At 60.2% G+C, this 20,906-nt stretch overlaps 1 protein-coding gene across 1 annotated transcript in view; it reads right to left on the reverse strand.

The window, feature by feature from the left end:
• Positions 1-20,095, reverse strand: part of INSR (insulin receptor) — a 38,800-nt gene extending 18,705 nt beyond the window's left edge. Inside the window, exons 1-2 of the mRNA XM_044433682.1 lie at positions 19,981-20,095; positions 18,052-18,603 (exon numbers count right to left, since the gene is read on the reverse strand). Of these exons, the coding sequence (XP_044289617.1) occupies positions 18,052-18,603; positions 19,981-20,080 (652 nt within the window). The 5' untranslated portion in view covers positions 20,081-20,095. The remainder of the gene's footprint in view (positions 1-18,051; positions 18,604-19,980) is intronic.
• Positions 20,096-20,906: the final 811 nt, after the last annotated feature.

Genomic DNA, 20,906 nt, shown 5'->3' on the forward strand with positions numbered 1-20,906 from the left:
AAGCCCCAGGGCGGGTGCCTGAAATGGCGCAGCCTTGGTTTGTGGGTGCTCAAGCGGACCCCCAAGGCCGCAGGGGGGCGGAAGGGTGGAGGGGGCTCGGCAGGGGATGCGGGCTCTGCTGCCTCAAGGAGCCCTTAATGGCAACGCAGAGACACCCTTCCGGGCAGGACAGGACGAGCTTTCCAGCCGCGGAGGAGGGGCCCCGGCCAGGCAGGGGAGGAGAGAGCCCGGAGTGGACGCTGGGAGGGCACAGGACGGCTCCCGATCCCGAGAATCCCAGGTCAGGAAATGCTTCCGACCGGAGAACCACCCTCGGCCTCAGCCAATGCCTCCACTGCCTGCACTCGGGAGTCATTCAACATATTTTTATATCTTTGCATAAAGCAAACAGACACTTAACCCCTTCCGTGCCGGGGCCTCCCGTGGTGGGCAGGCAGCTAATAAAATCCTCCCGAGAGGAGATTCCAACTTTTGAAATGTCTACACTGGGGGAGTTTAAAGCCACGTTGCAACCACGACTGCAAAGGATCTGGCGGCACGGCACGGCTTCCCTCCTGCCACCCTCCCCGGGACTCGGCCTAACTGCAGACCTCACTTTGGCCTAGATCCAGAGGGGTAAAGACCGAGGCACCGGGACTCTCCTGGTCAAGAAACCACCGCAGGGGAGCCGTGTGCCTGAAGGCCTTCCTCTGATCTGGATGACAACTCCCATCGCCCCCAGCCAGTTCGCTCAAAGCCCACACACCACCCTCTAACATAGTCAAGTCACATTTGCAGTGGAAGCCCTCCAGTGAAGCTTTATTTTATCTTTCATTTTAAAGCATTTCCATGCCGACTCCGTCCTCATAGGGACTCCTGGGGTGGCCTGCATGCGCCAGCAAAGCAAGACCGCCCTGCCCCTTCAAACCTGTGATCTGAAGACACAGCACGCAAGGGGAAAGGACAGGGAGGGCAAAAAAAAAAAAAAAGACCCAGGACACCCGCTTGGCACTCCCTTGCCTCCAGGCATCCCAGCCCCCCCCACCCCGCACCACAAAGGACAGGCAGGCAATGAGCTTGGTCACGGAGGGGGGGCCCTTGTTGGGTCCCCATCCAGCAAGATCTCCAAGCCCAGGTGATGTATCCAGAGAACGCCAGCCGCTCTCCTGCAGCTGACCGAGCTCCTCACGGCCGTTGATCCACAGCCCGCTGCATTTGGCCTTCCCCAAATCTCTTGCTGCAACAGCCCGTGTGCCCCGCATCCTAGCTGCGCACCTGCCCAGCCTGAGCACTGGGTCCTGGGAGTGGGGCCGCATGGGCGGGCGGGCGGGGGCCGAACGGAGGTGCGTGCAGGTAGCGGCAGGGAGGCTTCCAGGAGCCTTGCGCTCCAGCCCAGCGGCACCAGGCAGGGCCGGCGCTAGACCGCGGCACACACTCGGAACGGGGCAGCGTGTTCGGACTACTCCAGGGCCGCAAACCAGCGCCTGCAAGAGGGTGTAGAAAGGTGAGGGGGCGAAAGACGGCTGCTCCAGAGGCTCTGCACAGCCCCCATCGCAAGCGGGGAACCAGCGTGGCTGCTTGCACAACCCGACTGGAACCGCTGTCACATGCATGCCAATCTGCCCCTAGGGAGGGGGAAGGAGAGAGGGCACTCGTGCCGAGACGCACAGCGGGCACCTCCAGGGGAAGGGTCCTCGCGGTCTGAGGCCCGCCCTTCTCTGCCTCGTGAGGCACGGCAGCTGCGTCACGGGAGTCCTTGGTGTAACAGGGCCGCAACCTGCCCTAGGACACAGCAGGAGATGTTTCTCAAGGGGCGTCGAACCCAGAAGAAGGAAGAATCCGGGCAGCCAGCAGCCTGGCCCCCTTCACTGCCGCTGCTCCCCACAGTCACTGACGAATGGGAAGGGGGGGTCACCATCCATGCGCCGCTCAGAGAGGTTCTGAGTCCAGCCACAGGCCTGCATACAGCTTTTCGCATGTTAGCCCCATCCGGCTGCAGAGCACAAGAAAGCCAGGAATCCAGCCCGGCAAGTGTCCTCCAGCGAGGCAGGCCAGTGCGCCTGCGGCACGAAGAAGACAGAGACCCCGACTGCAGCAGAAGCGTCTGTGCCCGAGCGCAACGCATTCATCTCGGCCCGAAGTCAGCACATGCACGTGTGCACATGGACTGGGAAACCGCACGGGCTGCAGATTTTATGCAGGGGTCTCCTGGAGTCCACAAAGACCTGCAGCCACAGTAGGACAGGATTGGGCCCCTTCAAGGCCTGCCCCCCACACCGCCATCGCCCTCTGCCTGGCAGGCCAGCGGGAAGCGGCTTGGCCAACTGTGATTAAGTCCTCGGCTGTTCAAAACAAGCCTTGCAAAAGTGACGATTTGCCATCAACCTTCCTTAAGCGACAAGCAACACCGAAGTGAACCGTCGCGTGTTTACAGTACACAGTGCGCACGGAACGTCACGAGATCGCACTCCGAGCCAGGAGGTACGCGGAGGAGCGGCCCGATTCACACACACCGGCCGGTTCACCAAGCCAGGCCTGGACTGGCCAGCCCGGCGGCCTTAAAAGAGCATGGAAAACAGCCACCACACACCCGCCAGAAGGGGAAGACGACAGACGGCCTGGGGAGCCAAGCCAACGTTTTGTTAGCCCACAGCTACTAATGCGGAGGTTTCTTGACAGCTGTAAACGAGCTCGCTTTTGTAAAGCGGTGCGCACACTGGATCTAATGGCAAGAAAGCTTGGCAGCCACTCCCAGCCCAAACATCCACGGTGCTCTGAAGACTATAAACAGCAGCCCGCCTCCATCGCAGCTGGGAATATTCGCACACCAAGCGCACGGCGGAATTGTGGCCGCCGGCCTGGCACTTTCCCACCGCATGCGAGAGCACGGCAACTGGGGTGGCGCACGGGCTGAAGGAGGGGGTCCTCGGGCAGAGCGTGGGCCGCTGAGCTGGACACTGGGCGAACTCCTGCGCATCCCAGGAGCGCCTCTTCTGAAGCCAGCGGCCTCATCTTCCCCAGCACGGCTTCCCGATTTGCTGCTATCGGTGGCCGTGAACTCCCGAAGTACGTCTCGGCCCGCACTTCAGTGGCCGCTTGCCCCATGTTGCCTGGCCCTAGCGAAGCAGTGGGTGCCAGCGCCACGCCTCCAGCCCCGGGGCCGGGTGGGCCTCCGTGGCCTTCCGTGTCCCGGCCGGGCTGATCTCCGTACGTGCGGGACCGTGCGTTTCCCAACAATGCAGATGGGCCGCCATCACCGCTTTGTCCCTGCACCCCGGGCACAACCTGCGGCATGTGAGCACCTCGCAGAGACGTGTCCAATCAACTTCCAGGAGGGGGTCTGCGTCGATTAATTTAATTAAAGGCTACACTCCTTCCAGCGCCAGGCAAAGACCTTTTCATTCAACCATCATTTTAATAATCAAGGCTTTTAGGCGTTTTAAGGTTTTTTGTTTCTTTTCTGTTTTCGCAGTTGCACTTCCTTTTCTGTTTTTCCCTGCTTATTTTTTAGTTTATAATGTTCAATTTTAGATGTTTTTAATAAATGTGGTTTTACTATTATATCATTGTAATTTTATACTATGTAAGCCGTCCTGAGCGCTTGTGCGGAAGGATGGGATATAAATGTCTGTAATAAGTAAATAAATAGGATTAACTGGAGAAGCCCCCGATGCTGGGAATGATGGGGGGCCACAGGAGAAGGGGACGGCCGAGGAAGAGGTGGCCGGATGGGGTCCCTGGGGGGATGGGGGGCCTCCGGGACTGGGGGGGGCCTGGAGGGCCTGGGGGAACGTTGCCAGTGGGGTCCTGATGGGTAGCAGCAGCAACCAGGGCAGCCCACCTCTGCTGTTCTTCAGGACACTTGCAAGCAGCAGAGCTGAATGCCGTTCGCGGATTCTCCGCCTGCTCAGAGGTGCCTTCAGTTCTCCAGGGCAGGCCGGGCACCTGTCCTGCTGCACCCCTGTGCAGCCACAGCGGCCAGTCCAGACGAGCGGCAGGGTGGGCTGCCCTGACTGCCGGAAAGGCCCCCCTCGCTGCTCTGACATGCGACCCGCAGTCGAGCATTCGGGGCCCTGCTCCTGCCCTGCCCGACAAAGGCACCCCAATAACTCCGGCAAATCGACCGGAGTTTGACTCTGGGCTGATACAAGGAGGCCACCCTGCTCCCAGCAGCTGTGGCAACTGCTGCCAGAGTCTGCCTGACTCTGCACAGATCCAAGGCGTTGTCCTCAGCGCATTGAGAGCAACAGGGTGCGCCCTGGGGCAGAATGTCCCAGCTCCACATCCAGGCTGAAGGGATCCCAGCTAGCAGAGGCCAGCCAAGACAGATGAGTCGGCCCACGGAAGTGTCAAGCCTGTGAAAAGCAAGGGTACGTTTTGTGTGTGTGCTTGCTCGCACGCACGCACGCACGCACGCACGCACGCACCGTGGCATGTGCACAGCCACACGTAGGAGAATTGTGAGTGTCAAGAAGCAAGCCGGAAGCCTCAGAGACCTTTAGGATATTTCAGAAATTCCAACTATGTCTCGCGAGAGACCAGCGTGGACTACTGAGGCGCTCCGCAAGGGGAAAGGGCGTGCTCGAGGGACCAAGAAACGCGGCGGGTGCACCGGGCGGATCTGCCAGCCCCGACGCTGAAGGTGGGTGGGATGCCAAGGGGTCTGGGCGCTGGATGCAGTTCGGCCAGTGATTCTGTGCGGGGAACTGGGGAGCAGTGGTGAAGCAGGCAGGTTTGTCCAGGGGAGGGACCCAGGCCAGGGCCGGCGTCTTCCAGCCTCCCGGCAAAAATGGTGGCCGGTCCAGCCAGAGGAGGCCACAGGACGGCTGAGAAGGCAATGGCACAGGCCTCTGCCGCCCCCGTGGCAGCGGCTTCCCACGCTCCCCACTCCTCCCTCCCGTGGCCTCTTCATTCCAACCGGATGCGCTGCAGCCTTCCCCCCCTCTCAGCCCAGATGCCCCGAAGAGTTTGCGTCCAAAATGTCAGCGTGCCCCGTGCAGAGGCTCGCCGGGTCACCAGAACCCCTCTCAAGGGCCAAGCAAACAAGGAAAGCGACGCTGGAGCAACCGGGGGGAGGGGGGCATGTTCAGGCCAAATTCCAGGCCCTTCTGAAGCATGGGTAGCAAAGGGACCGTGTTCGCTGGGGGAAGACTCAGCAGGTGCCGCCTCTTTCCCAGAGATGGTGGCTTACAAGAAGAGCAACTGTTCTCCTTTCCAAGAAAGATAATCACACAGACACGGGTCTTCCCAAGTGGCTGCCCCAAAACGCACCGCGCGACCCGGGCTCCTCAGGCAGAGGGGGCGGAGGGATTGCAGTGGGCATGAGATGGGGACCCACAAAGGAAGGACCGCTGCAGGGGAGCAGCGAGAGGGAGCGGCCGGGGCTGCCGAGCCGGCCCAGGGAGGCCCGAGCTCCCAGCTGCAACGGACGAGCAGGCTACCGCGATCAGCTGGGAGGGGGCTCGTGCGGGGCCTCCACTCCCTATCCGGCCAGCCAAAGGGCCCCCAAATCCACCTCACGCTAGCTCAGGCTGGGGTGGGCCGGTAGCCGAACCCAGGTCGAGGCTGGGCAAAGCGCAGCGTGGTGGCCACTCCACAGATGGCGGGCCTATGAGTCCGGCCCCAAGGGGCTGCGGCCGCTCCCTCCGATGCTGGGGAGGTGGGCTGGAGGAGCCACCAAATTTCCGAAGAGCCCTCGACCAGCGGTGCGGAGAGGCCCGGGCGCCTGGGTCTCCGGCGGGCCCGTCTCCCACCCCAGCCGACCACCTAAGTGGCCGCCCGGCGCTGGGGAACGGGAGGCCCGGGCGGGCAAGAGTGCGGGCAAGTCGCGAGGGACCCGCCAGGGACCGGGGCTCGCTGCCCGCGTGGGTCCGGTGTGGTGGGAGCAGAACGGGCTCGGGCAGCCCCCGTGGCCGTCTGCTGCCCGGCCGTGTCGGCAAATGCCCCCTCGGCCCTTCTGCTCCACGGGCAGCGGGGGGGTCTGTGTCCGGGGAAGGGGAGCGGCACTCTCGGCCCCCACAGAAGCCGCTGAGGAGGGCTTCCCGCTCCCTCCCGCACAGCACCACGCCAGCCTGCAGCGCCAGGGGAGCTCAAGGAAGCCGCAGGGCTCCCGGACTCGAGGCAGCAAGAGGCAGCCCACAGGTCCCCGCACCAGCACCGTGTTCACGTGCATCTTACAGGGGGCTTGGAGAAGACGCTGGGCCAGACAGGGGAGGTCCTATCACCCCCAGCCAGAGTGGCCAACCAGGCTCCCCCGGGGCGGCTTAAGCCACGTACCCGACAGAAATGCATTTATTTATTGGGATATTTCTATCCCGTCTCTGACGGTTCGTCTCTGGGCGGTTTACAATATAAAACACCGAATACATACATCAACCAACAACAGATTTCTCTGAGCGAGGAAGAATTCAAGATTTAGTGGCTCAGAATCACTCCATGGAAACTGCCTGGAGGCTCCATCTGGCCAGAAGCGAGGCTGACACATGGGGCCCCATCCCCACTGTTATCCGTAAGCAGGTCAGAATTCCTGCATTTGCTATAAAGCCATCAAGATAGTGAGCATGCAACAACTTAAAACAAGACCCCCCACCCCATTACAATCAGCTAGACTGCGGAACTTTTTCTTGGGGCCAAGTTTAGCTCTGTGGGGAGTGATAAAGGAGAAAGCCCTTTCATCTGTGCCCAACAGACAGCCCCGTGGGTCACGGTGCCCTTGGATTAGGCCCTCCTGCAGATCTGGATGTTCAGGCAGGCTTCCTGGCGAGGCCGGCCACCCCTTCGGCAGTCACGTCCAAAGCCGTTTTGGGATTCAGAGGATAAAAACCACCCTATGAACCACATCAGGCTCCAGGGGACGGCAGCGGCTTGCCTGGTTGCAGCCACTGGGGGGGGGGGGCATTCAGAGGGGATCAATGGGAAGCGAAGGGGTTTTGCACCTGGGAATAATTGGGAAGTGACAAAATACCCGGCCACTAGAAGCCCTTTCAACAGATTCTAAATAAATCCCCGTCCTGCAATTACTTAATGATCCTGGTTAACTTAACAGGAGTATTAAGTTGCTGTCTGGTCTGTGAAAAGGCTATTAAAAACCCATAAAAGCATTTGCAAATGCGACCAGAATGTTTTATGAGCTGGCAGCACAGAGAAACATCAAGAGCGGCACCCCAGTCCCTGCGAACAAACCGGCATCTGCCGGAGCTTCTGCGGGAACCATGTTGGCAGAGGGACTGGATGCTGCTCCCAGCTGAGCAGAGCCGAGGTGGACGAGGGACGGCCCGAGGCGAGGATCAGAGCCGGCACCGCCCAGCCGGAAAGAGCGGCTCGGGGCGTGCTGGAGAAAGGCACGGAGATCACCACACCGCCGGCGCCCTTCCGCAGCCTCGCCTGCCACTCGGAGGGAGGCGGGAAGGGAAGGTGTTTGGCTTGGCCATCCAGGGAACACGACAGGCAGTCACCGGCGCGTCGAGCGAGGAATGCAGCTCCCCTTTCTGCAAATGCGGGGTCATTCTCCTTGTGAAGCGAGTCACATGGGAAGCAGGCTGCACCCCAAATGCGCTCTTACGCTGAGCCCCCTCTGGCTGGGGACCCACAACGCCGCTCTGCCGGCCCAGCTGCTGTTCCCGCTCGTCCTCGGGCATTCAGCGCCCATTCTGGTCTTCGGCGGGCACCCCTGCTTTTAGCCAGCTGCGTGAGGGACCGCAGCCCTCCTGCAAGGGCAGAAAAGCCTGGCTGGCCAGGAAAAGCTCACATCCCCTCGCTCCAAAATGCACTGCAAGCAGGCAGCGAGGAAGCAAGAGCTGCCGAAACGGCTCACTGAGGCAGAGCGGGTGGCGAGTTGCAGCCTGAGCAGTCTTTCTCTTTTTCTGCAGAAATGGAGGGAAAGGTGCCACCGTTTCCCCCTCACACGGCGTGGAGCAAAGTAAGAATAGCACACTCTGAAGTCAGCAGAGGCGCTTCACAGGAATTTAGCCGCCGCGGCAGCTGGCCCAGGAGGAAACATCTGCTTCATCATTGCCCCGACCTAATTAAGCAATGCCGAAAGAGGGGCTTTTTCGCAACCTCGCGCTAAAAATACAGGCAAGGCAAAGCAGCACTCCGGCCTGGCACTCAAAGCCTGTTGCCGGCAGTGGCCACGGAGGCCGCCGACCTGCACACGCAGCAGCTGGTGGTCGCCACGCCTCCCCGGACAGGAGAAGGGCGTGGAGCCTGCCGACGGGCAGCGAGATGCCCGGGCAGTCCGACCGGACCCCTCTGAGCCTGGAGGAGCCCCGAGGAGAGTCACGTCCCCGCTGGCCCGCCCGCAGGTGGGCGACGGCCTGCGGTAAGAGCTCTTCTGACACCACCCCAGGAAGCGGAAAGGGCCGACGGACAGTGGGGGAAGCTGCGACAGAACTGGCTCCCCACCCTTCGCTTGGCGTTCGAGCCCAGGTCCACCAAGCACTCCTCGAGGCCGTGGGTCATTCCCAGCGCCGTGCGGAAGCCGCAGAGCCATCCCGCCAGTGCCGAACGCACGCCGGGCCGTTTGCCGTCTCCACTGCCCTCCCTTGAAAGCACTCACTGGCCAGTATGTTCTGGAATCCACACGACTCTGAGCCAGTGACAGTGCTCCTGGGGGCGGGCAGGATCCGCCGCGCTCCCTGCGATGGCGCTCCTCGTCCGGCACGCGTTCCAGGCTGACGTGAGCCCTAAGCTGTTCTCCACAGGCACGGAAAGAAGCTGCTCCAAATGCGGGTCCGTAAAGAGTCCACCGGAGCGGTGGCGGGGGGGGGGGGGGGGGAGCAGAAGGGCAAAGGCGGGCCATGCAGGCGACAAGCTACACTTCACAGGTACGCAAACTCCTCCCCTGCGGACAGGACTCGGTTATTCAAAAGCTGCTGTGCTCCCGCAACTTCCTGGCTCACACCTGCGAGGGGACCAGAACGGGCAGGCTGGCGCACGCATTCCAGGCCGCCCGCTCGCTGGTGCAGGGACCGGCTCCTTGCGCTGTGAGGAGCACCGTGCGACGCAGCTGCAGCGCTCAGACGCTGGTCTCCACCCGGTCTCTCTTCCTTCGCCCCTCGGAGCAGGACGGCACCACCTCTGCGCGCTAACGCATCCTGCAGGCACGTGGCTCACCCTGGCGAGGTCTGCAGGGCCAGAGCGCAGACGACGCTGCTCATGAGAAGACAGAAAGCGAAGGGCAGGCCGAATTACGGCCCAGGAGCCAAGGAGGAGCCCACAAGCTCCCAGATGTCCAAAATCCCAAAACAAGAGAAGACGAAACGGGGCCGGACATCCCTCTGCCTGGCTGTGGCGTTTACAGGCTCTGAAACTAGAGATGTGTCATAACAGCTGACAGAACTGCAAGAAAAAAATGCACGTTTTCACACTTCGCTCCAGGGGGCAGAGTATTATGCACGTGGGCACAAGCCTCTGAAAAACACGTGGCACAGCTCCCGTACGAACGTAAAGAGGAACAGAACGAACCATCAGAAATGCACTGCGGTCTTACTTAGCCAGCAAGAGCGACTTTATTCTGTAACTTTCTTCTGTGGTTCCTGGGAGGAGGAGGGAGACAAACGAACGGCCCGCAAACTTACAGGGGAATCGTAACGCGGGGGGGCCGCGGCGGGGCACACAGGCAGCAGCAGTCGGGAGCTCGTGCAGGGAGGTCGAGAGAGCGGAGCCCTCTCGAGGAGACCGTGTCGCTGCATGAAGACGGAGCTTCGGGGCGGAAGAACTCCAAGGTGGGCTGCAGGGCAGCGGGTCGAGCACCAGGTGCGCCGCTCCTCACCTGCGCAGATGGGAATCCGCAAGCTGCCTGGCTCCGGATCTCTTCCGACGTTCCTCGCACGCTCCGCGTCTGGGTCCGTCTGCTGCGCTGCTCAGAGGCCGTCCAGGCTCGGCTCTCGCACGGGGCGGGGGAGGCACTCCAGGGCGTGCTGAGCTGCAGCTCCCATCATTCCCATTCAGACGGCCAAAGGGTAGAGAATGACAGGAGTTGCAAATAAACACACCTGACAGGCAGGCCAGCTGGAGGAGGCCTCAACGCCGCACGGAGGAGCGGCGTGCAGGCACAGTGGTGCGGCGGATCCTTGCAGCGGATTCCCTGAAGAGCCCCTGGTATGTTGCTGGCCCAGGCACAGAGGAGCAGGCTGGGAAACCCAAACTTTCAGTCCAAAGGGGCATGTCTGGGGAGCAGGATGCAAGCCTGAGCAAGCAAGAAAGGCATGCCGTGGCCCGAAAGGTGAGCCTTGGGATGCCTTTGCTAGTGCACAAAACCCCAGGCAAAACCTGGAACAAATCAGCTTGGAAATGAGACGGGGAGACGAGACACCAGAAGGAAGCGCCTTGGCTGCACTTCCTCCTGGTCCTCAAGGGATGCGAGATGAGCGGTTCCAGCGAAAGGGGCCGGTGCGGAAGCCGCCTGAGAGGGGCCGAACCCGGGCGGATTGCTCCAGCGCAGAAGTGGCTCTGGGGGAAGCGGCACTGGGACAAGAGAGGGAGGGGGCACGCAAGGCAGAGCCGGACCGGGCCAGGCCGGCCTCTGCAGCCGAGGCTCGTCTGCAAGGACACGTGATCTGCAGGCCCTGCGGGGACCCTTCTGCGGCTTTGGGAGGCAGGGCCTGCAGGCAGCGCGGTTCCCCGAGCGAGCCAGTCAGTCCCGCAGCTGTGTCTGTCCCGGCGGTGTGGGATCATTCCTGAACGCAAAGTCGGGAGACGTCCCTTTGTCGTGGATTGAGGCCAGAGGACCCCGCACCCGAGAACTCCGAGGGCCCCCAATCTCTCGCTGCCCTGCGCAAGCACAGGGGATCGAGGCCGGGGCTTCGGCCGTGCTTCTAGGCAGCTGCCGCTCCTGCAACAGCATCGGCTGGAAACACAACATGAGGGAGCCAGGGAAGCACTCGACTCGTCTTACGCAACGCGATTGCAAAACCGCAGCACGTGAAAGACTTTGTAACCACGGGTGTTCCAGAACCTTTGGAATTTCAGCGGTTCATTAATTTATCCTGCTTTAGCACTTCCAAGAAAGCAGCGTTTTTGTCCTTCCCCCCCTCATGTGGTTCCCCTTGAGGAACTGGGGCGGGCGGGGGGGTCCTTTTATTCCGTTCCACTCGTCGCATTCTGAAAAGCTGGCAAGAAGGACTTTGCCCTGTGTTCATCCTTCTGGGTCCTGGGGAGCGCCAGGGAGGATTGCAGGAAAACATCTGGTGCACTGTGCCTGAGCCGGACCTCGGGAGCGAGCGCCGGAGCCGGTTCGGCTGCCCCACGGGCGGCACAGGGCAGAAGGTGCTGTGTGCGCCGCTCGGAAGGGGCGGCAGGCAGCCCAAGGCTGGGTGAGGCTGCTGCACCTGCCCGGGTGGATGCTGCCCAGAGGCCACCCGGGCCAGAGCGGCCGGGAACACGTCTCGTAAAAGCGGAGCCACCACCAAATACTCTTCCAGGCACGCAGCTACATCTGCCAGCAAGGTCTACGTAGCTCAGAAGGAGTCTTCGGGGAGGCCCCGGCCCACGGGCCTGGCTTCGCAGGAAAGCCCCTCCGTGGAGCCCTCGCCTGGCCGTCGGCAACAGCATTGCCGCTGCGGGGGCGCGGGGGGTGCCTCCTTGACCTGCCCCCGGAAGGAGCCTCTCGCTGCCCGGCACACGCAGGCCTCGCGTGCATGCAGTGCCGCGCCTTCCAGAGGATCATGTTCCAGCCGGGGGGGGAGCTGTGGGCAAAGTGGGGGAGCCACAGCACGAAGCCCACCCAGCACGTTTCGGCCCTCGCGCTTGGCCCGTTCGGAACGGAGCAAGAGCCGGGCGGAAGCCCCGGAAGCACAGAACGGCTGGGGAAGAGGCATGCGCGTCCGTGGGGAATCGGAGTGCCAGATCGAACCGGAGGGCTGCCTGGGCCATCGCTCCCAGCCGTGTGTTACCGGGACCTGGCAGGGGCGTCTCCTGCCGGTCCACCGGGGCTGACAGGGCCGCTCTTCGGGCCACGGACGACGAAGCGTCTCATCCTGCCGAGCCGTTCTCCCTGGAACCGAAGTGGCCACCCTGGATCAGGGGCCTGTCGCCGGCAGCTCCTCGTGGGGCACAGGGCAAAGCCGCGCACGGACTGGAGGGCTTCAGGGCAAAGAGGCTCGTGGGCTGAGCCATCCAGAGAAACAAGATCAGGGCCTGGCCACCCGGGCCAGCTGGAGGTGCCAGGCCGTCGCCTGGGCAGCCCTCCTCACCGCTGCCCCCCCGCAGCATGGTGCATTCAGCGCCTGATGCTCCCGGGCACTGGCGCCGGGGAGTCTCTCTGCCGCGTTCGACTCCTCTCCTCCTGCCATGGCTCATGGGCTTGTGTCCCCCAGCCGCTCTGCGCACGCCGCATGGCCGCTTGGAGAAGTCTGCCTCGCCGGCCTCCGGCCACCGCCGCCCTGCGCTGCCACTCACAGAGCCTCCATCGGAGCTGAGCACCCCCGGCATGGCCACACGGCCAAAATCCCGGCGGAGTTCCGGAGCGAGAGGCCGCAGTGCGTTCCAGAGCAGTTCAAAGCGATCACAGCGTGTGAGCGGAAAGACGCAAGGTGGGCATGATACTGCAGAGACTGCGGAGGGGGAAGCAGGCCGCAAGCTGCTCCCGTGGTGAGTGCAGGCACGCCGGGCCACGGCACGCGAAGCCACGCAACGGAGATCAACGCGGCCTCGAAGGCGGGCCTGGTCACGGCCCAGCACGAGAGAAGGAGAGAAAGGCCCTTCCGGCACCGTGAATGGGGGAGGCCACGACAAGGGGGAGAACCACACAGCTCAGGCGACCACCGAAAAGGTGGTCTTGCTTGCTTTCCCTGAAGCCCTGGGCTGCATCTGCCTTCCGAAAATTAAGGATGAAGGTGTGATTCACGGCCCTTGGCCCCTGTGGAGAGAGAGGGCGCCCGCTCAGGTAGGCTGGAGAGGGCTGCACCCCGATCCAAGGTGACCCTGAAGAGGGCCTGGAAGCAGACAGTGACCGATGCCGTCCCTGAATGGCGATCGCCGCACCTGAATGGGAGGCGCTGGGCCCCGTTCTGCTCTGCAAGGTGTCTGCGCATGGGCCGCCGTTCGGTGACCTCGTGGGCAGTTTGCTGCGCACCGTGCTTGGGCGGCCCCAGAAGAAAGCGGCCGAAGCAAAAGGCTTCCCTGGAGGCAGCAGAAGAGCGGAGGGTTCTGCTGGAGGGGATCCCAGCCTCCCCGCTTCCACTTCTGTGGTTTTTGCAAGGCAGACTGAGGACAGTCCAGAAGTCAGGGGTCCCCGTCCCCCTCCTCCAAGCAGCCAAGGAAGGAGTGCTCCATCCCATGGTCCTAATTGCCCCTGGGGTCTGGAAGTGATGTGCATTGGAAGATCTACAGAAAGGTTTCCAGTGCTCTCTTGTGCTGTGGAAAATTTTCCATTGCATAAGCTCGTTAGTGAGAAGCAAGGCTGAACACTAATACAATATTAAGTGCACTGCACATTCTCCATTTTGCAATAAGCCTTTTCCAGGTAATTCAGAATCCCACCGAAAAGCAGATCAGTTAATGGACTTTAAGTGTGCTTGATCCCTCCTCAGCATGCAGGTCAAAATACTCATGGTATATTTCGACGAGAAAAACAAGCTGGAGTACCTTTTTTGTTCTGCTTTTTACGGAGTACTAATCAGATAAGTGTTCTAAGCTTATGGCCTCTCAGTTTTGATCTCCAACTTGCATCATCTCTCACCATCAGCCATGATGACCCTGATGGGAGTTCTGGTCAAAATATCTGGAACATCACATAATTCAGGCATCAGGCAGCCTCCCAAAGCAACTGTCCTTGGTGTAGGGAAGGATTTACGCTTCACATTTAACAGGTGCTAATCTCCAGAACACCAATCCTTTGTCGAGTGCTTCTGACTTCAAATGCTAAGGAAGCCTCATTAAAACTAACTTCAGGTGCCCATCCATGCACGCTGAGAGAGAAGGGGGTCTACCCCTCCCGCCTCTCCCCACCCAGCACTGCCGCTTCCAGTGAGCACGGCTTGTTCCTTCCAACCCTTCCAGGCAAAGTACCGGGCAGCCCGGGCAGCCGGCCCGGGACCAGGCTCATCCCTGGCTAGTCTGAGAAATGAATGATGGGTGCGATTCTCAGGTGCTGCCCTTTCATCTGCCATTCATAAGCTCAACATACAAATAAAACACGCTTTCTCTTCCTCTCGCAGCAGCAGCGGGAAGTCGTTCTTTGTGTCTATTTCAAACGCACTGAGAAATATCACACCCTTGCGGCTGGGCCGAGTTAATTCCGAGCTAACTTTAGGATCAGTTTCCCATCTGGTAAGGGGGAAGTGGGAGAGGAAAGCAGCATGCAGTGAAGGAACGGCTCATGACTGCAGAAATTCCCAGGACATTTAAAAATGAACAAGTCACAGGAAACGGTTGCTAAGCAGTATTTCTACCTAAGTAAACTTCATGGGACAGAGTTTCCCACACACACACCCCCTGAACTTTGCCACTTTCGTCAAGGCAAGGCTTGGTAGAAATGCAAGGAACTTTTATAGTGCCGTCAGGCAAGGGGCTCTTGCCCGGATCGGAGAAGGCCTGATAACCCGCAGTACAGAATCTCAAATTCTGGCTTGCTGTGATGTGCAAACACAGCTGCAAACACAGCATCACTAACCATGGACAATCCAGAGAGCTCAACCCACTTTGCTGCTTTGCTGTGAAGCCTGGATTGTCGTGATGTGCAAGAACCCAGAGTCAGGGGTTGTTCGTGGGTTGTTCTGGTGGGTTACGGAAGTGGGAAGCAAGAGCCGTGAAAAAGGGGCGGCCGCCTCTGCAAGTTCTCCTGTGCCACCGAGGCAGCGGGGGCAGAGGAAGGGAAACGACCGACGTGGGGACAGAGAAGAGGGAGCACAAAGTCTGCAGAGGCAGCCCAAGGCTGAAGGAGCCATGGGCCAGGGCTGTGTGCAGACCCCATCCAGGGAGCCCCAAAATGCCAAGGGGAGCAGCCTCCGGAGTTCAACTTTCTGCAGAAGTCCAGCGCTTCCCACTCGCCCCGTCTTCCCAGCCTCTCCCTCCCTCAGCTGTGAATCCAGCGTGTGGCCGGCACTGCAGGCCAACAGCTGAGAAAGGCCTCACAGAGAAACAGCTTCGGAACAGGAGCACCTGAGGCTGGCAAACCGGGCGGCCATTCTAAATTCTGGGAGCAGAAACGGCTTCTTCCAGTGAAGGTTTGGGGCTGGACTGGGGGAAAGCAATACAAAAATACTGTTGCGAGGCAACAAAGCGGGGGGGGGGGGGGTTTTTTTGCCAAAGGTAAAGGCAGGGCAGCAATTTGTCTCTTTTGTCTGTTGGGCTGGACAGCGAAGGGACCGGCTTCAGCAGGGGGTGGCCCCCTGCCCACAGGGCTTCACGGCACCTGGCTGGAGGCACCTGGCTGGGCACCCACCTGCAACACTGTCAGGACTTCTGAGAAGCCGAGGAAGGAGAAAGATACCTTCTGCAAAGGGGTCGTGCCCACGCCTAGAACTCTGCCTGCCAAGCCCCTTCCACGCAGGGGTGTGTGGATCAGCAAAACTCACCCTCTCTGGTTTCCATCCCCAGCTTTGACTTTTCCTTCTCATCTGGAAATCCGTGCCTCTGTTTGTGCGCATTTTTTGGAGTGCTCGCCTCTAGAGGACACACCTTTGCAAGGTACACATTCTTCCCACATTGATAAAAGCATATTTGTCAGCAGTTTCAAATGGCACATTTTCACGTTTTCAAATGGAGCATTTTTCAAATGTACCCATGCAACCAAATGCATGGGGGGGAGGGGGGATGTCAGAAAATAATCCTGCCTCAAGTCTGTGTTTGATCTGGAAGGCACAAGCTCAGTAAATCCTGAAGCAAACCGAAAAGCGTCTGCCTCAGGTCGTGACTTGCGCATCTCCAGCGTGATGCCTGCAGAGCCCGGCCGGCTCCCCTTTGTCCTGAGAAGGCGCAGAGGCTGCCTTCTGAAAAATGGGTGTCCGAGCAGAAAGACGTGGGCACCAAAGAGGGGCTGTGCAGCTCAGAGCCCGCCCTGGCCAGTCACGGCCTCTCACTCCGCCTGGCCTACCTCACAGGGTTGCTGTTGCGAGGAGGAGAGTCGTGAGAGGTACTTGGGGTTTCTCGCAGGAAAGCCGTGATTTAAAAGCAGAGTAATAAAAAATAGCATGTGCTTTCACAGAGGGAAGCTGCTTTGCAGAGTCAGACTGAACTGCAGGAATGGCTTGGCAGGCAAATCTCCTTCGGGTTTTAGGCAGGAGTTGTCACGGCCGCACCTGGAGAGGCTGCCGGGGCTCTCACCTAGCGGGGCTCTGCCACTGGGCTCTGTCACACCTCCATCCTATCATGTGTAATATACTTCCCCTGAGGAGGTATATGTACACTAAACACCTTTGGAAACTGGCAGGCGAGCGTACCTGGAGAGAGTCGGCAAAGGTAGAGAGGGTTTGTCAGGCTAGTTTTCCAAGAGGTGTGTTGACTCTAAGAGCTGCCTCCCTCAATGTTTGGTCTTGTAAAACCAGTGGAAAGGAGGGACGTGACAGGGCACCTTGGCTGTGAAGTAAACTCGAGAATGAGTTTAGCAAGCAATCAAAACCAGAGCCTTTGTTTTCTCTCTTCCAGCCAGCCCAAAACACTGACAAGGGATTTCAAATGGCCTGCGTGATAACGCCTTTGCGATAAACTGTGTGCACACACAAGCACAACCCATGCACTGTGATGCACCGCCCGGGCTTGGGCTGAAGAACGGACATGCGCACACAGCCACCGGCACTGGGTTTGTCTGCGATAGTCACGCACCCCGACAGCCCTCCGGCTCCCGGCTAGGGTGCCATTCGGGAGAGGCGGGGTCCACACCCAGAGCGCCCAGGTGCGCCGCCCACCTCGCGAGCAGGGGAGGAGCCACGGGGCAACAGCCTGTGGGCCGGGAGTGCCAGCTGGGCTCTCCCCTGGTGCTTAGGAACACGGGAAGTTGGCTCGGTATCAGACGGAGTGTTTGTTCATCTAGCCCAGCCCCTCCGAGTGACTCACCGCGGCTCTTTGCCCCTCGGCCTCGGGTCCTCTGGCAGAGGCCTTCCCATCGCCTACCCCCGGCAGAGGACGGCGGGGCTGAGCCGGGGGCCACCCGCACGCAGAGGACCGCCCCACCGCAAGGCACCAGCCTTGCCCCCAGAAGACTCAGGCGGGGAAATGGAACGGAAGACAAGGAGCCGTGCTTTCCGCAATCCGGCACTCTCCAGATGTGTCGCACTGGGGCAGCCTCATCACAGCTGGAGGGCAGCGGATCGGAGTCAGCTGTGCCACCGAGCCACGCCCCGGTCCCTCCGCTCAGCCTCGCTTTCTTCCGGCAGCGACGACTCCCCTCGGCAGCACTCCTGGCCGCAAGCGCCGGGCGTGGAAGTAGCGGTCCTCTGCCCCACCCCTGGGTCCAGCACATTAACGGTGCTTCCCAAATGCGCCGGACTCAGAGGTAATGGATCAGAAAATCCAAATCGGCACTTGTACTGGCGGAAACGGCAGTGCTGGGAGAGGCGGCCCCTCTGGCTTCCAAAGGCAGCCGTGGCCCATTGTCGGGCTGTCATGCTATGAACCACTAACTGGAACCAGTGACCAAATTATTCATTCTGGAAGTGGAAGCGAGCACTCTGTATGGCGGAGCAGGCACAAACCCAGTTTCCCACGTGCTCCGGCTGAAAACCCCTTTCTTCAGTCCAGCTATCTCACCAGAACCGTTCAGGAGCAGCCTGTTATGCTGCCTGGTTAACTAGGCCACAGAACAAGCTTTTCAGCAGGATGCGCCAGGCCGGGAGCCAGGGAGGCTGCTGAAGCAGCGCCCTGGGCAGGCGAGGTCAGGGCAAAGGGCCAGCGCAGCTCGGCAGAGCGCTCTCCGAGCAGAAACTGGGCTGTGGGGGAGCGGGCCCGCCTTTTGGAAGGGGGACCGCCACCTGGAAGCTGGGCCAGGCGACTGAATCAGCCGGCCAGCGGTCCGCACCACGGTGGCGAGGCCAGGGGTGGCATGGGGAGCGGGCCTCTGGGGACGGGGAAGGGACGCCTCGCCTCGCCTGCGCCAGCGCCGGCGCCAGCGGCCCCAGCCCTCCCCCGGCCTACCTCTCTGGCAGTGCTCGTACGTCCAGCAGCGCTCAATGAAGATCCCGTTGATCACGGTGGGCGGGCAGCTGCCCTTGCCCAGCACGATGCCCGGGCACACGTCTCCGCACTCCTCCTTGTCGTCCTTGTTGGCCACGATGTAGTTGTCCTCCACGGCGTCCAAGATGCGGGACCAGTCGATCGTGGACAGGTAGCAGAGCTCATCGTTCTTCTCGATGCGCACGGCCCCGCGGGTGATGTTCATCAGGTTGTAGAGGCCGATCTCCTTCAGGTGGACCATCTCGAAGATGACCAGGGCGTAGTTGAAGAAGAGGCGGGACCCGCGGATGACGGTGAGGTTGGGGAAGAGCTTCTTGAGGCTCTCCAGGCCGTAGACCCGGAACATCAGCAGGTAGTCTGTGATCATGGTCAGCATGGGGAAGCTGAGGTCCTGGAAGTCCTCAGTCTTGGTTTTGAACAGCAGCAAGATCTGCAAATGTCCCTCAATCACGGTGCAGTTCTCCAGCAAGCTAAAAAGGGTCAGGTTGTTGCGGATGTCGATGCTGTTACACACTGAGAAGGAGAGAGAAAGAGAGAACCAAACGCATGAGCATGAGCTGCCTCTCAGCTCCAGCCGCCACATTAGCCAGGAATGAAGGCTGGGTCAGGCCCCACACACCCACCCACCCACCCTCCCACAGCCGTTTCGCCCCCAAACCTGGTTCCACCTCTTGTTCTACAAGCACCAGCAGGCATGCACGAAAGTCAAAAGCACTCGCGTCTGGGGGCTCCTGTTTGGCCGCCTGTCCGTGCTGCTCCGAGAGTGACCAGAATTATGGGTACCTGCTGCAAGAACCCATTTGAGTGCCCTCTGTCACCTCGCGGGAAGAGCCTTGAATGTTGCCGAGATTCAGGAATGAGCCGCAAGAGGGAGAATAAACGGAGGCTGAGCACAGACGAGACAGAGGTGTTTTCAACTGTTGAGCACTGCCTTAGCGGCTTTTATAGAAAAAGGGGCACAATGGAGAGGATGGCGACGATGGAGACGGTGGTGACGATGATCCTCCTCCCCGGGAGGGTCAGATAACGCGCTCGAAAGGCCTGTCAGGGTGTCAGCCCGATGCCACCGGGACAACGGCGGTCCCGCACGCACCGCACGAGTCCGGCCCCCGCCAGACGCGACCTTTCACGCTCAGCCGCGGGGCCAAACACCTGGGAAGCGGTGCCTGAGCTAAGGGGACGGGGCAACGAGCGATCAGCTCCCCCCAGTCTGGATGCCGCCGGGAAGGGAAACACCACCTGCGGCAGGAACAAAACTGCTGGGTCCTGCGGAGCAACCTGTGCTTTGCACGAGATCCCGCTCCATCGATCGGCAGTGCGGGGCAGGAACGCGAGGGCCGCAGTCGCCGCTAAACAGTGTGGCCCCGGCTGTCCGGGCCTGACGCTGGGGCTCCGGGCCAGCCGCAAAGCGAGAGGCCGCTCGCCGAGGAGCCCGCCCGCGCGAGGCGGGACCGTGCAGGCCGGGAGCGCCTGAAGGGTGCCTCCGGCACGGCCATCCCAATGCGACGGCTTGCTGGGCAGCGCAGCGCAGCTTGTCTGGGAGCCCTGGATGGAAATTCAGGCTCGAGAAGGCTGCTCAGCAGCTGGGGAACATTTGTCTAGACGGCCTCGCCCTCCCCACTCCCACTCCTGCGAGGCGCGTGACCCACTTCCAGTCGATCTCGGTGGCGTTACCTGCTTTCCACAGACGTCCTAAGCCTAAATTTGCTCAGGTACCCAATGTGGCAAACTTTTATGAGCCGTCTTTGGGAGTGTTTTCTAGCGAGCGGGCAGATGGGGCCGTTTCCAAACGGAAATTCTGTCAGCTCCCATTCCAAGCTTCGGAAAGTTTTCCTGACTCCCTCTCACAGCCGTGCCTGCGAGCGCAAGCCGGGACTAGGTGCTACCTACCGCGTGCTCTGCATGGAGCTGCCCCGAGGATCAGCCCAGAAGCTGCAGAGTGCCTCGGCCAGGCTGGTGAGGGGAGCGTCTTATCACCGGCCTGCTTCATGTAGGCCGAGGGAGCTGTGCTGCGACCTGATATGCCGCTGGGCTCGGCTTAAGGCTTTAGTCCTCGCTGACAAAGCCGTAAACAACTCAGGACCAGGATTCTTATGCACATCCTCCAATCTGCCTCCATATCCTCCAACTGCTGTGCTCATCAGGAAACTCTGTTCCCGGTAGTATCAAGATTTTGGATGTCTGGCCCATCAACTCCCAGAAAAGCTCCCTGCGCGAAGCTGCCGGCCATCACAAATTAGGCAGGTGCCACCAAATTTCCACACCTGCTAAGCATATCCCTCTGTCAACAGATATTTCCAGGAAAGGCGGGTAATCTCTTCTGTGCCTTCTTGGAAATTATTTCCTGTCATACAATGAATTTATGCACAAGATGCAGGTTGAAAATAAAGCACTCCCAGCTTAGAGGTATTTATCTAGCCACTCTGCAGGGAAGGCGAAAATCATCTGGCTGGCTAGAAGCTCTCATCCCCGTAAAAACTGCGCTAAGGACAAATTAATTGCCCTGGCGGGACATGATGATCAAACCTCTTCTACTGGGGACGATCTATTAGTAGCCGCCAGGACAAACTCCTCCTTTCCTTCCCTTCCCAGGTTGCGATACTCAACCTGGGCATCAGGACAAACGGACAATATAAATGACGTTCGTGCCTTGTCCTCAAATAATGGCTATTGTACACATACAAGGGAAATGTTACTTGCAATGTGGCGTATTAAGCTTAACAATGTTTAGCAATCTATCCAATTACTTTCTGAGAAAGGGCAGGTACCATTTTGTGACTCGCAGGCATGAAAAACACACACACACTGCATATAAG

Source organism: Varanus komodoensis, unplaced genomic scaffold, assembly GCF_004798865.1.
Source record: "Varanus komodoensis strain SLA01 unplaced genomic scaffold, ASM479886v1 scaffold26, whole genome shotgun sequence".
In the NCBI taxonomy this organism is placed as follows: domain Eukaryota; kingdom Metazoa; phylum Chordata; class Lepidosauria; order Squamata; family Varanidae; genus Varanus; species Varanus komodoensis.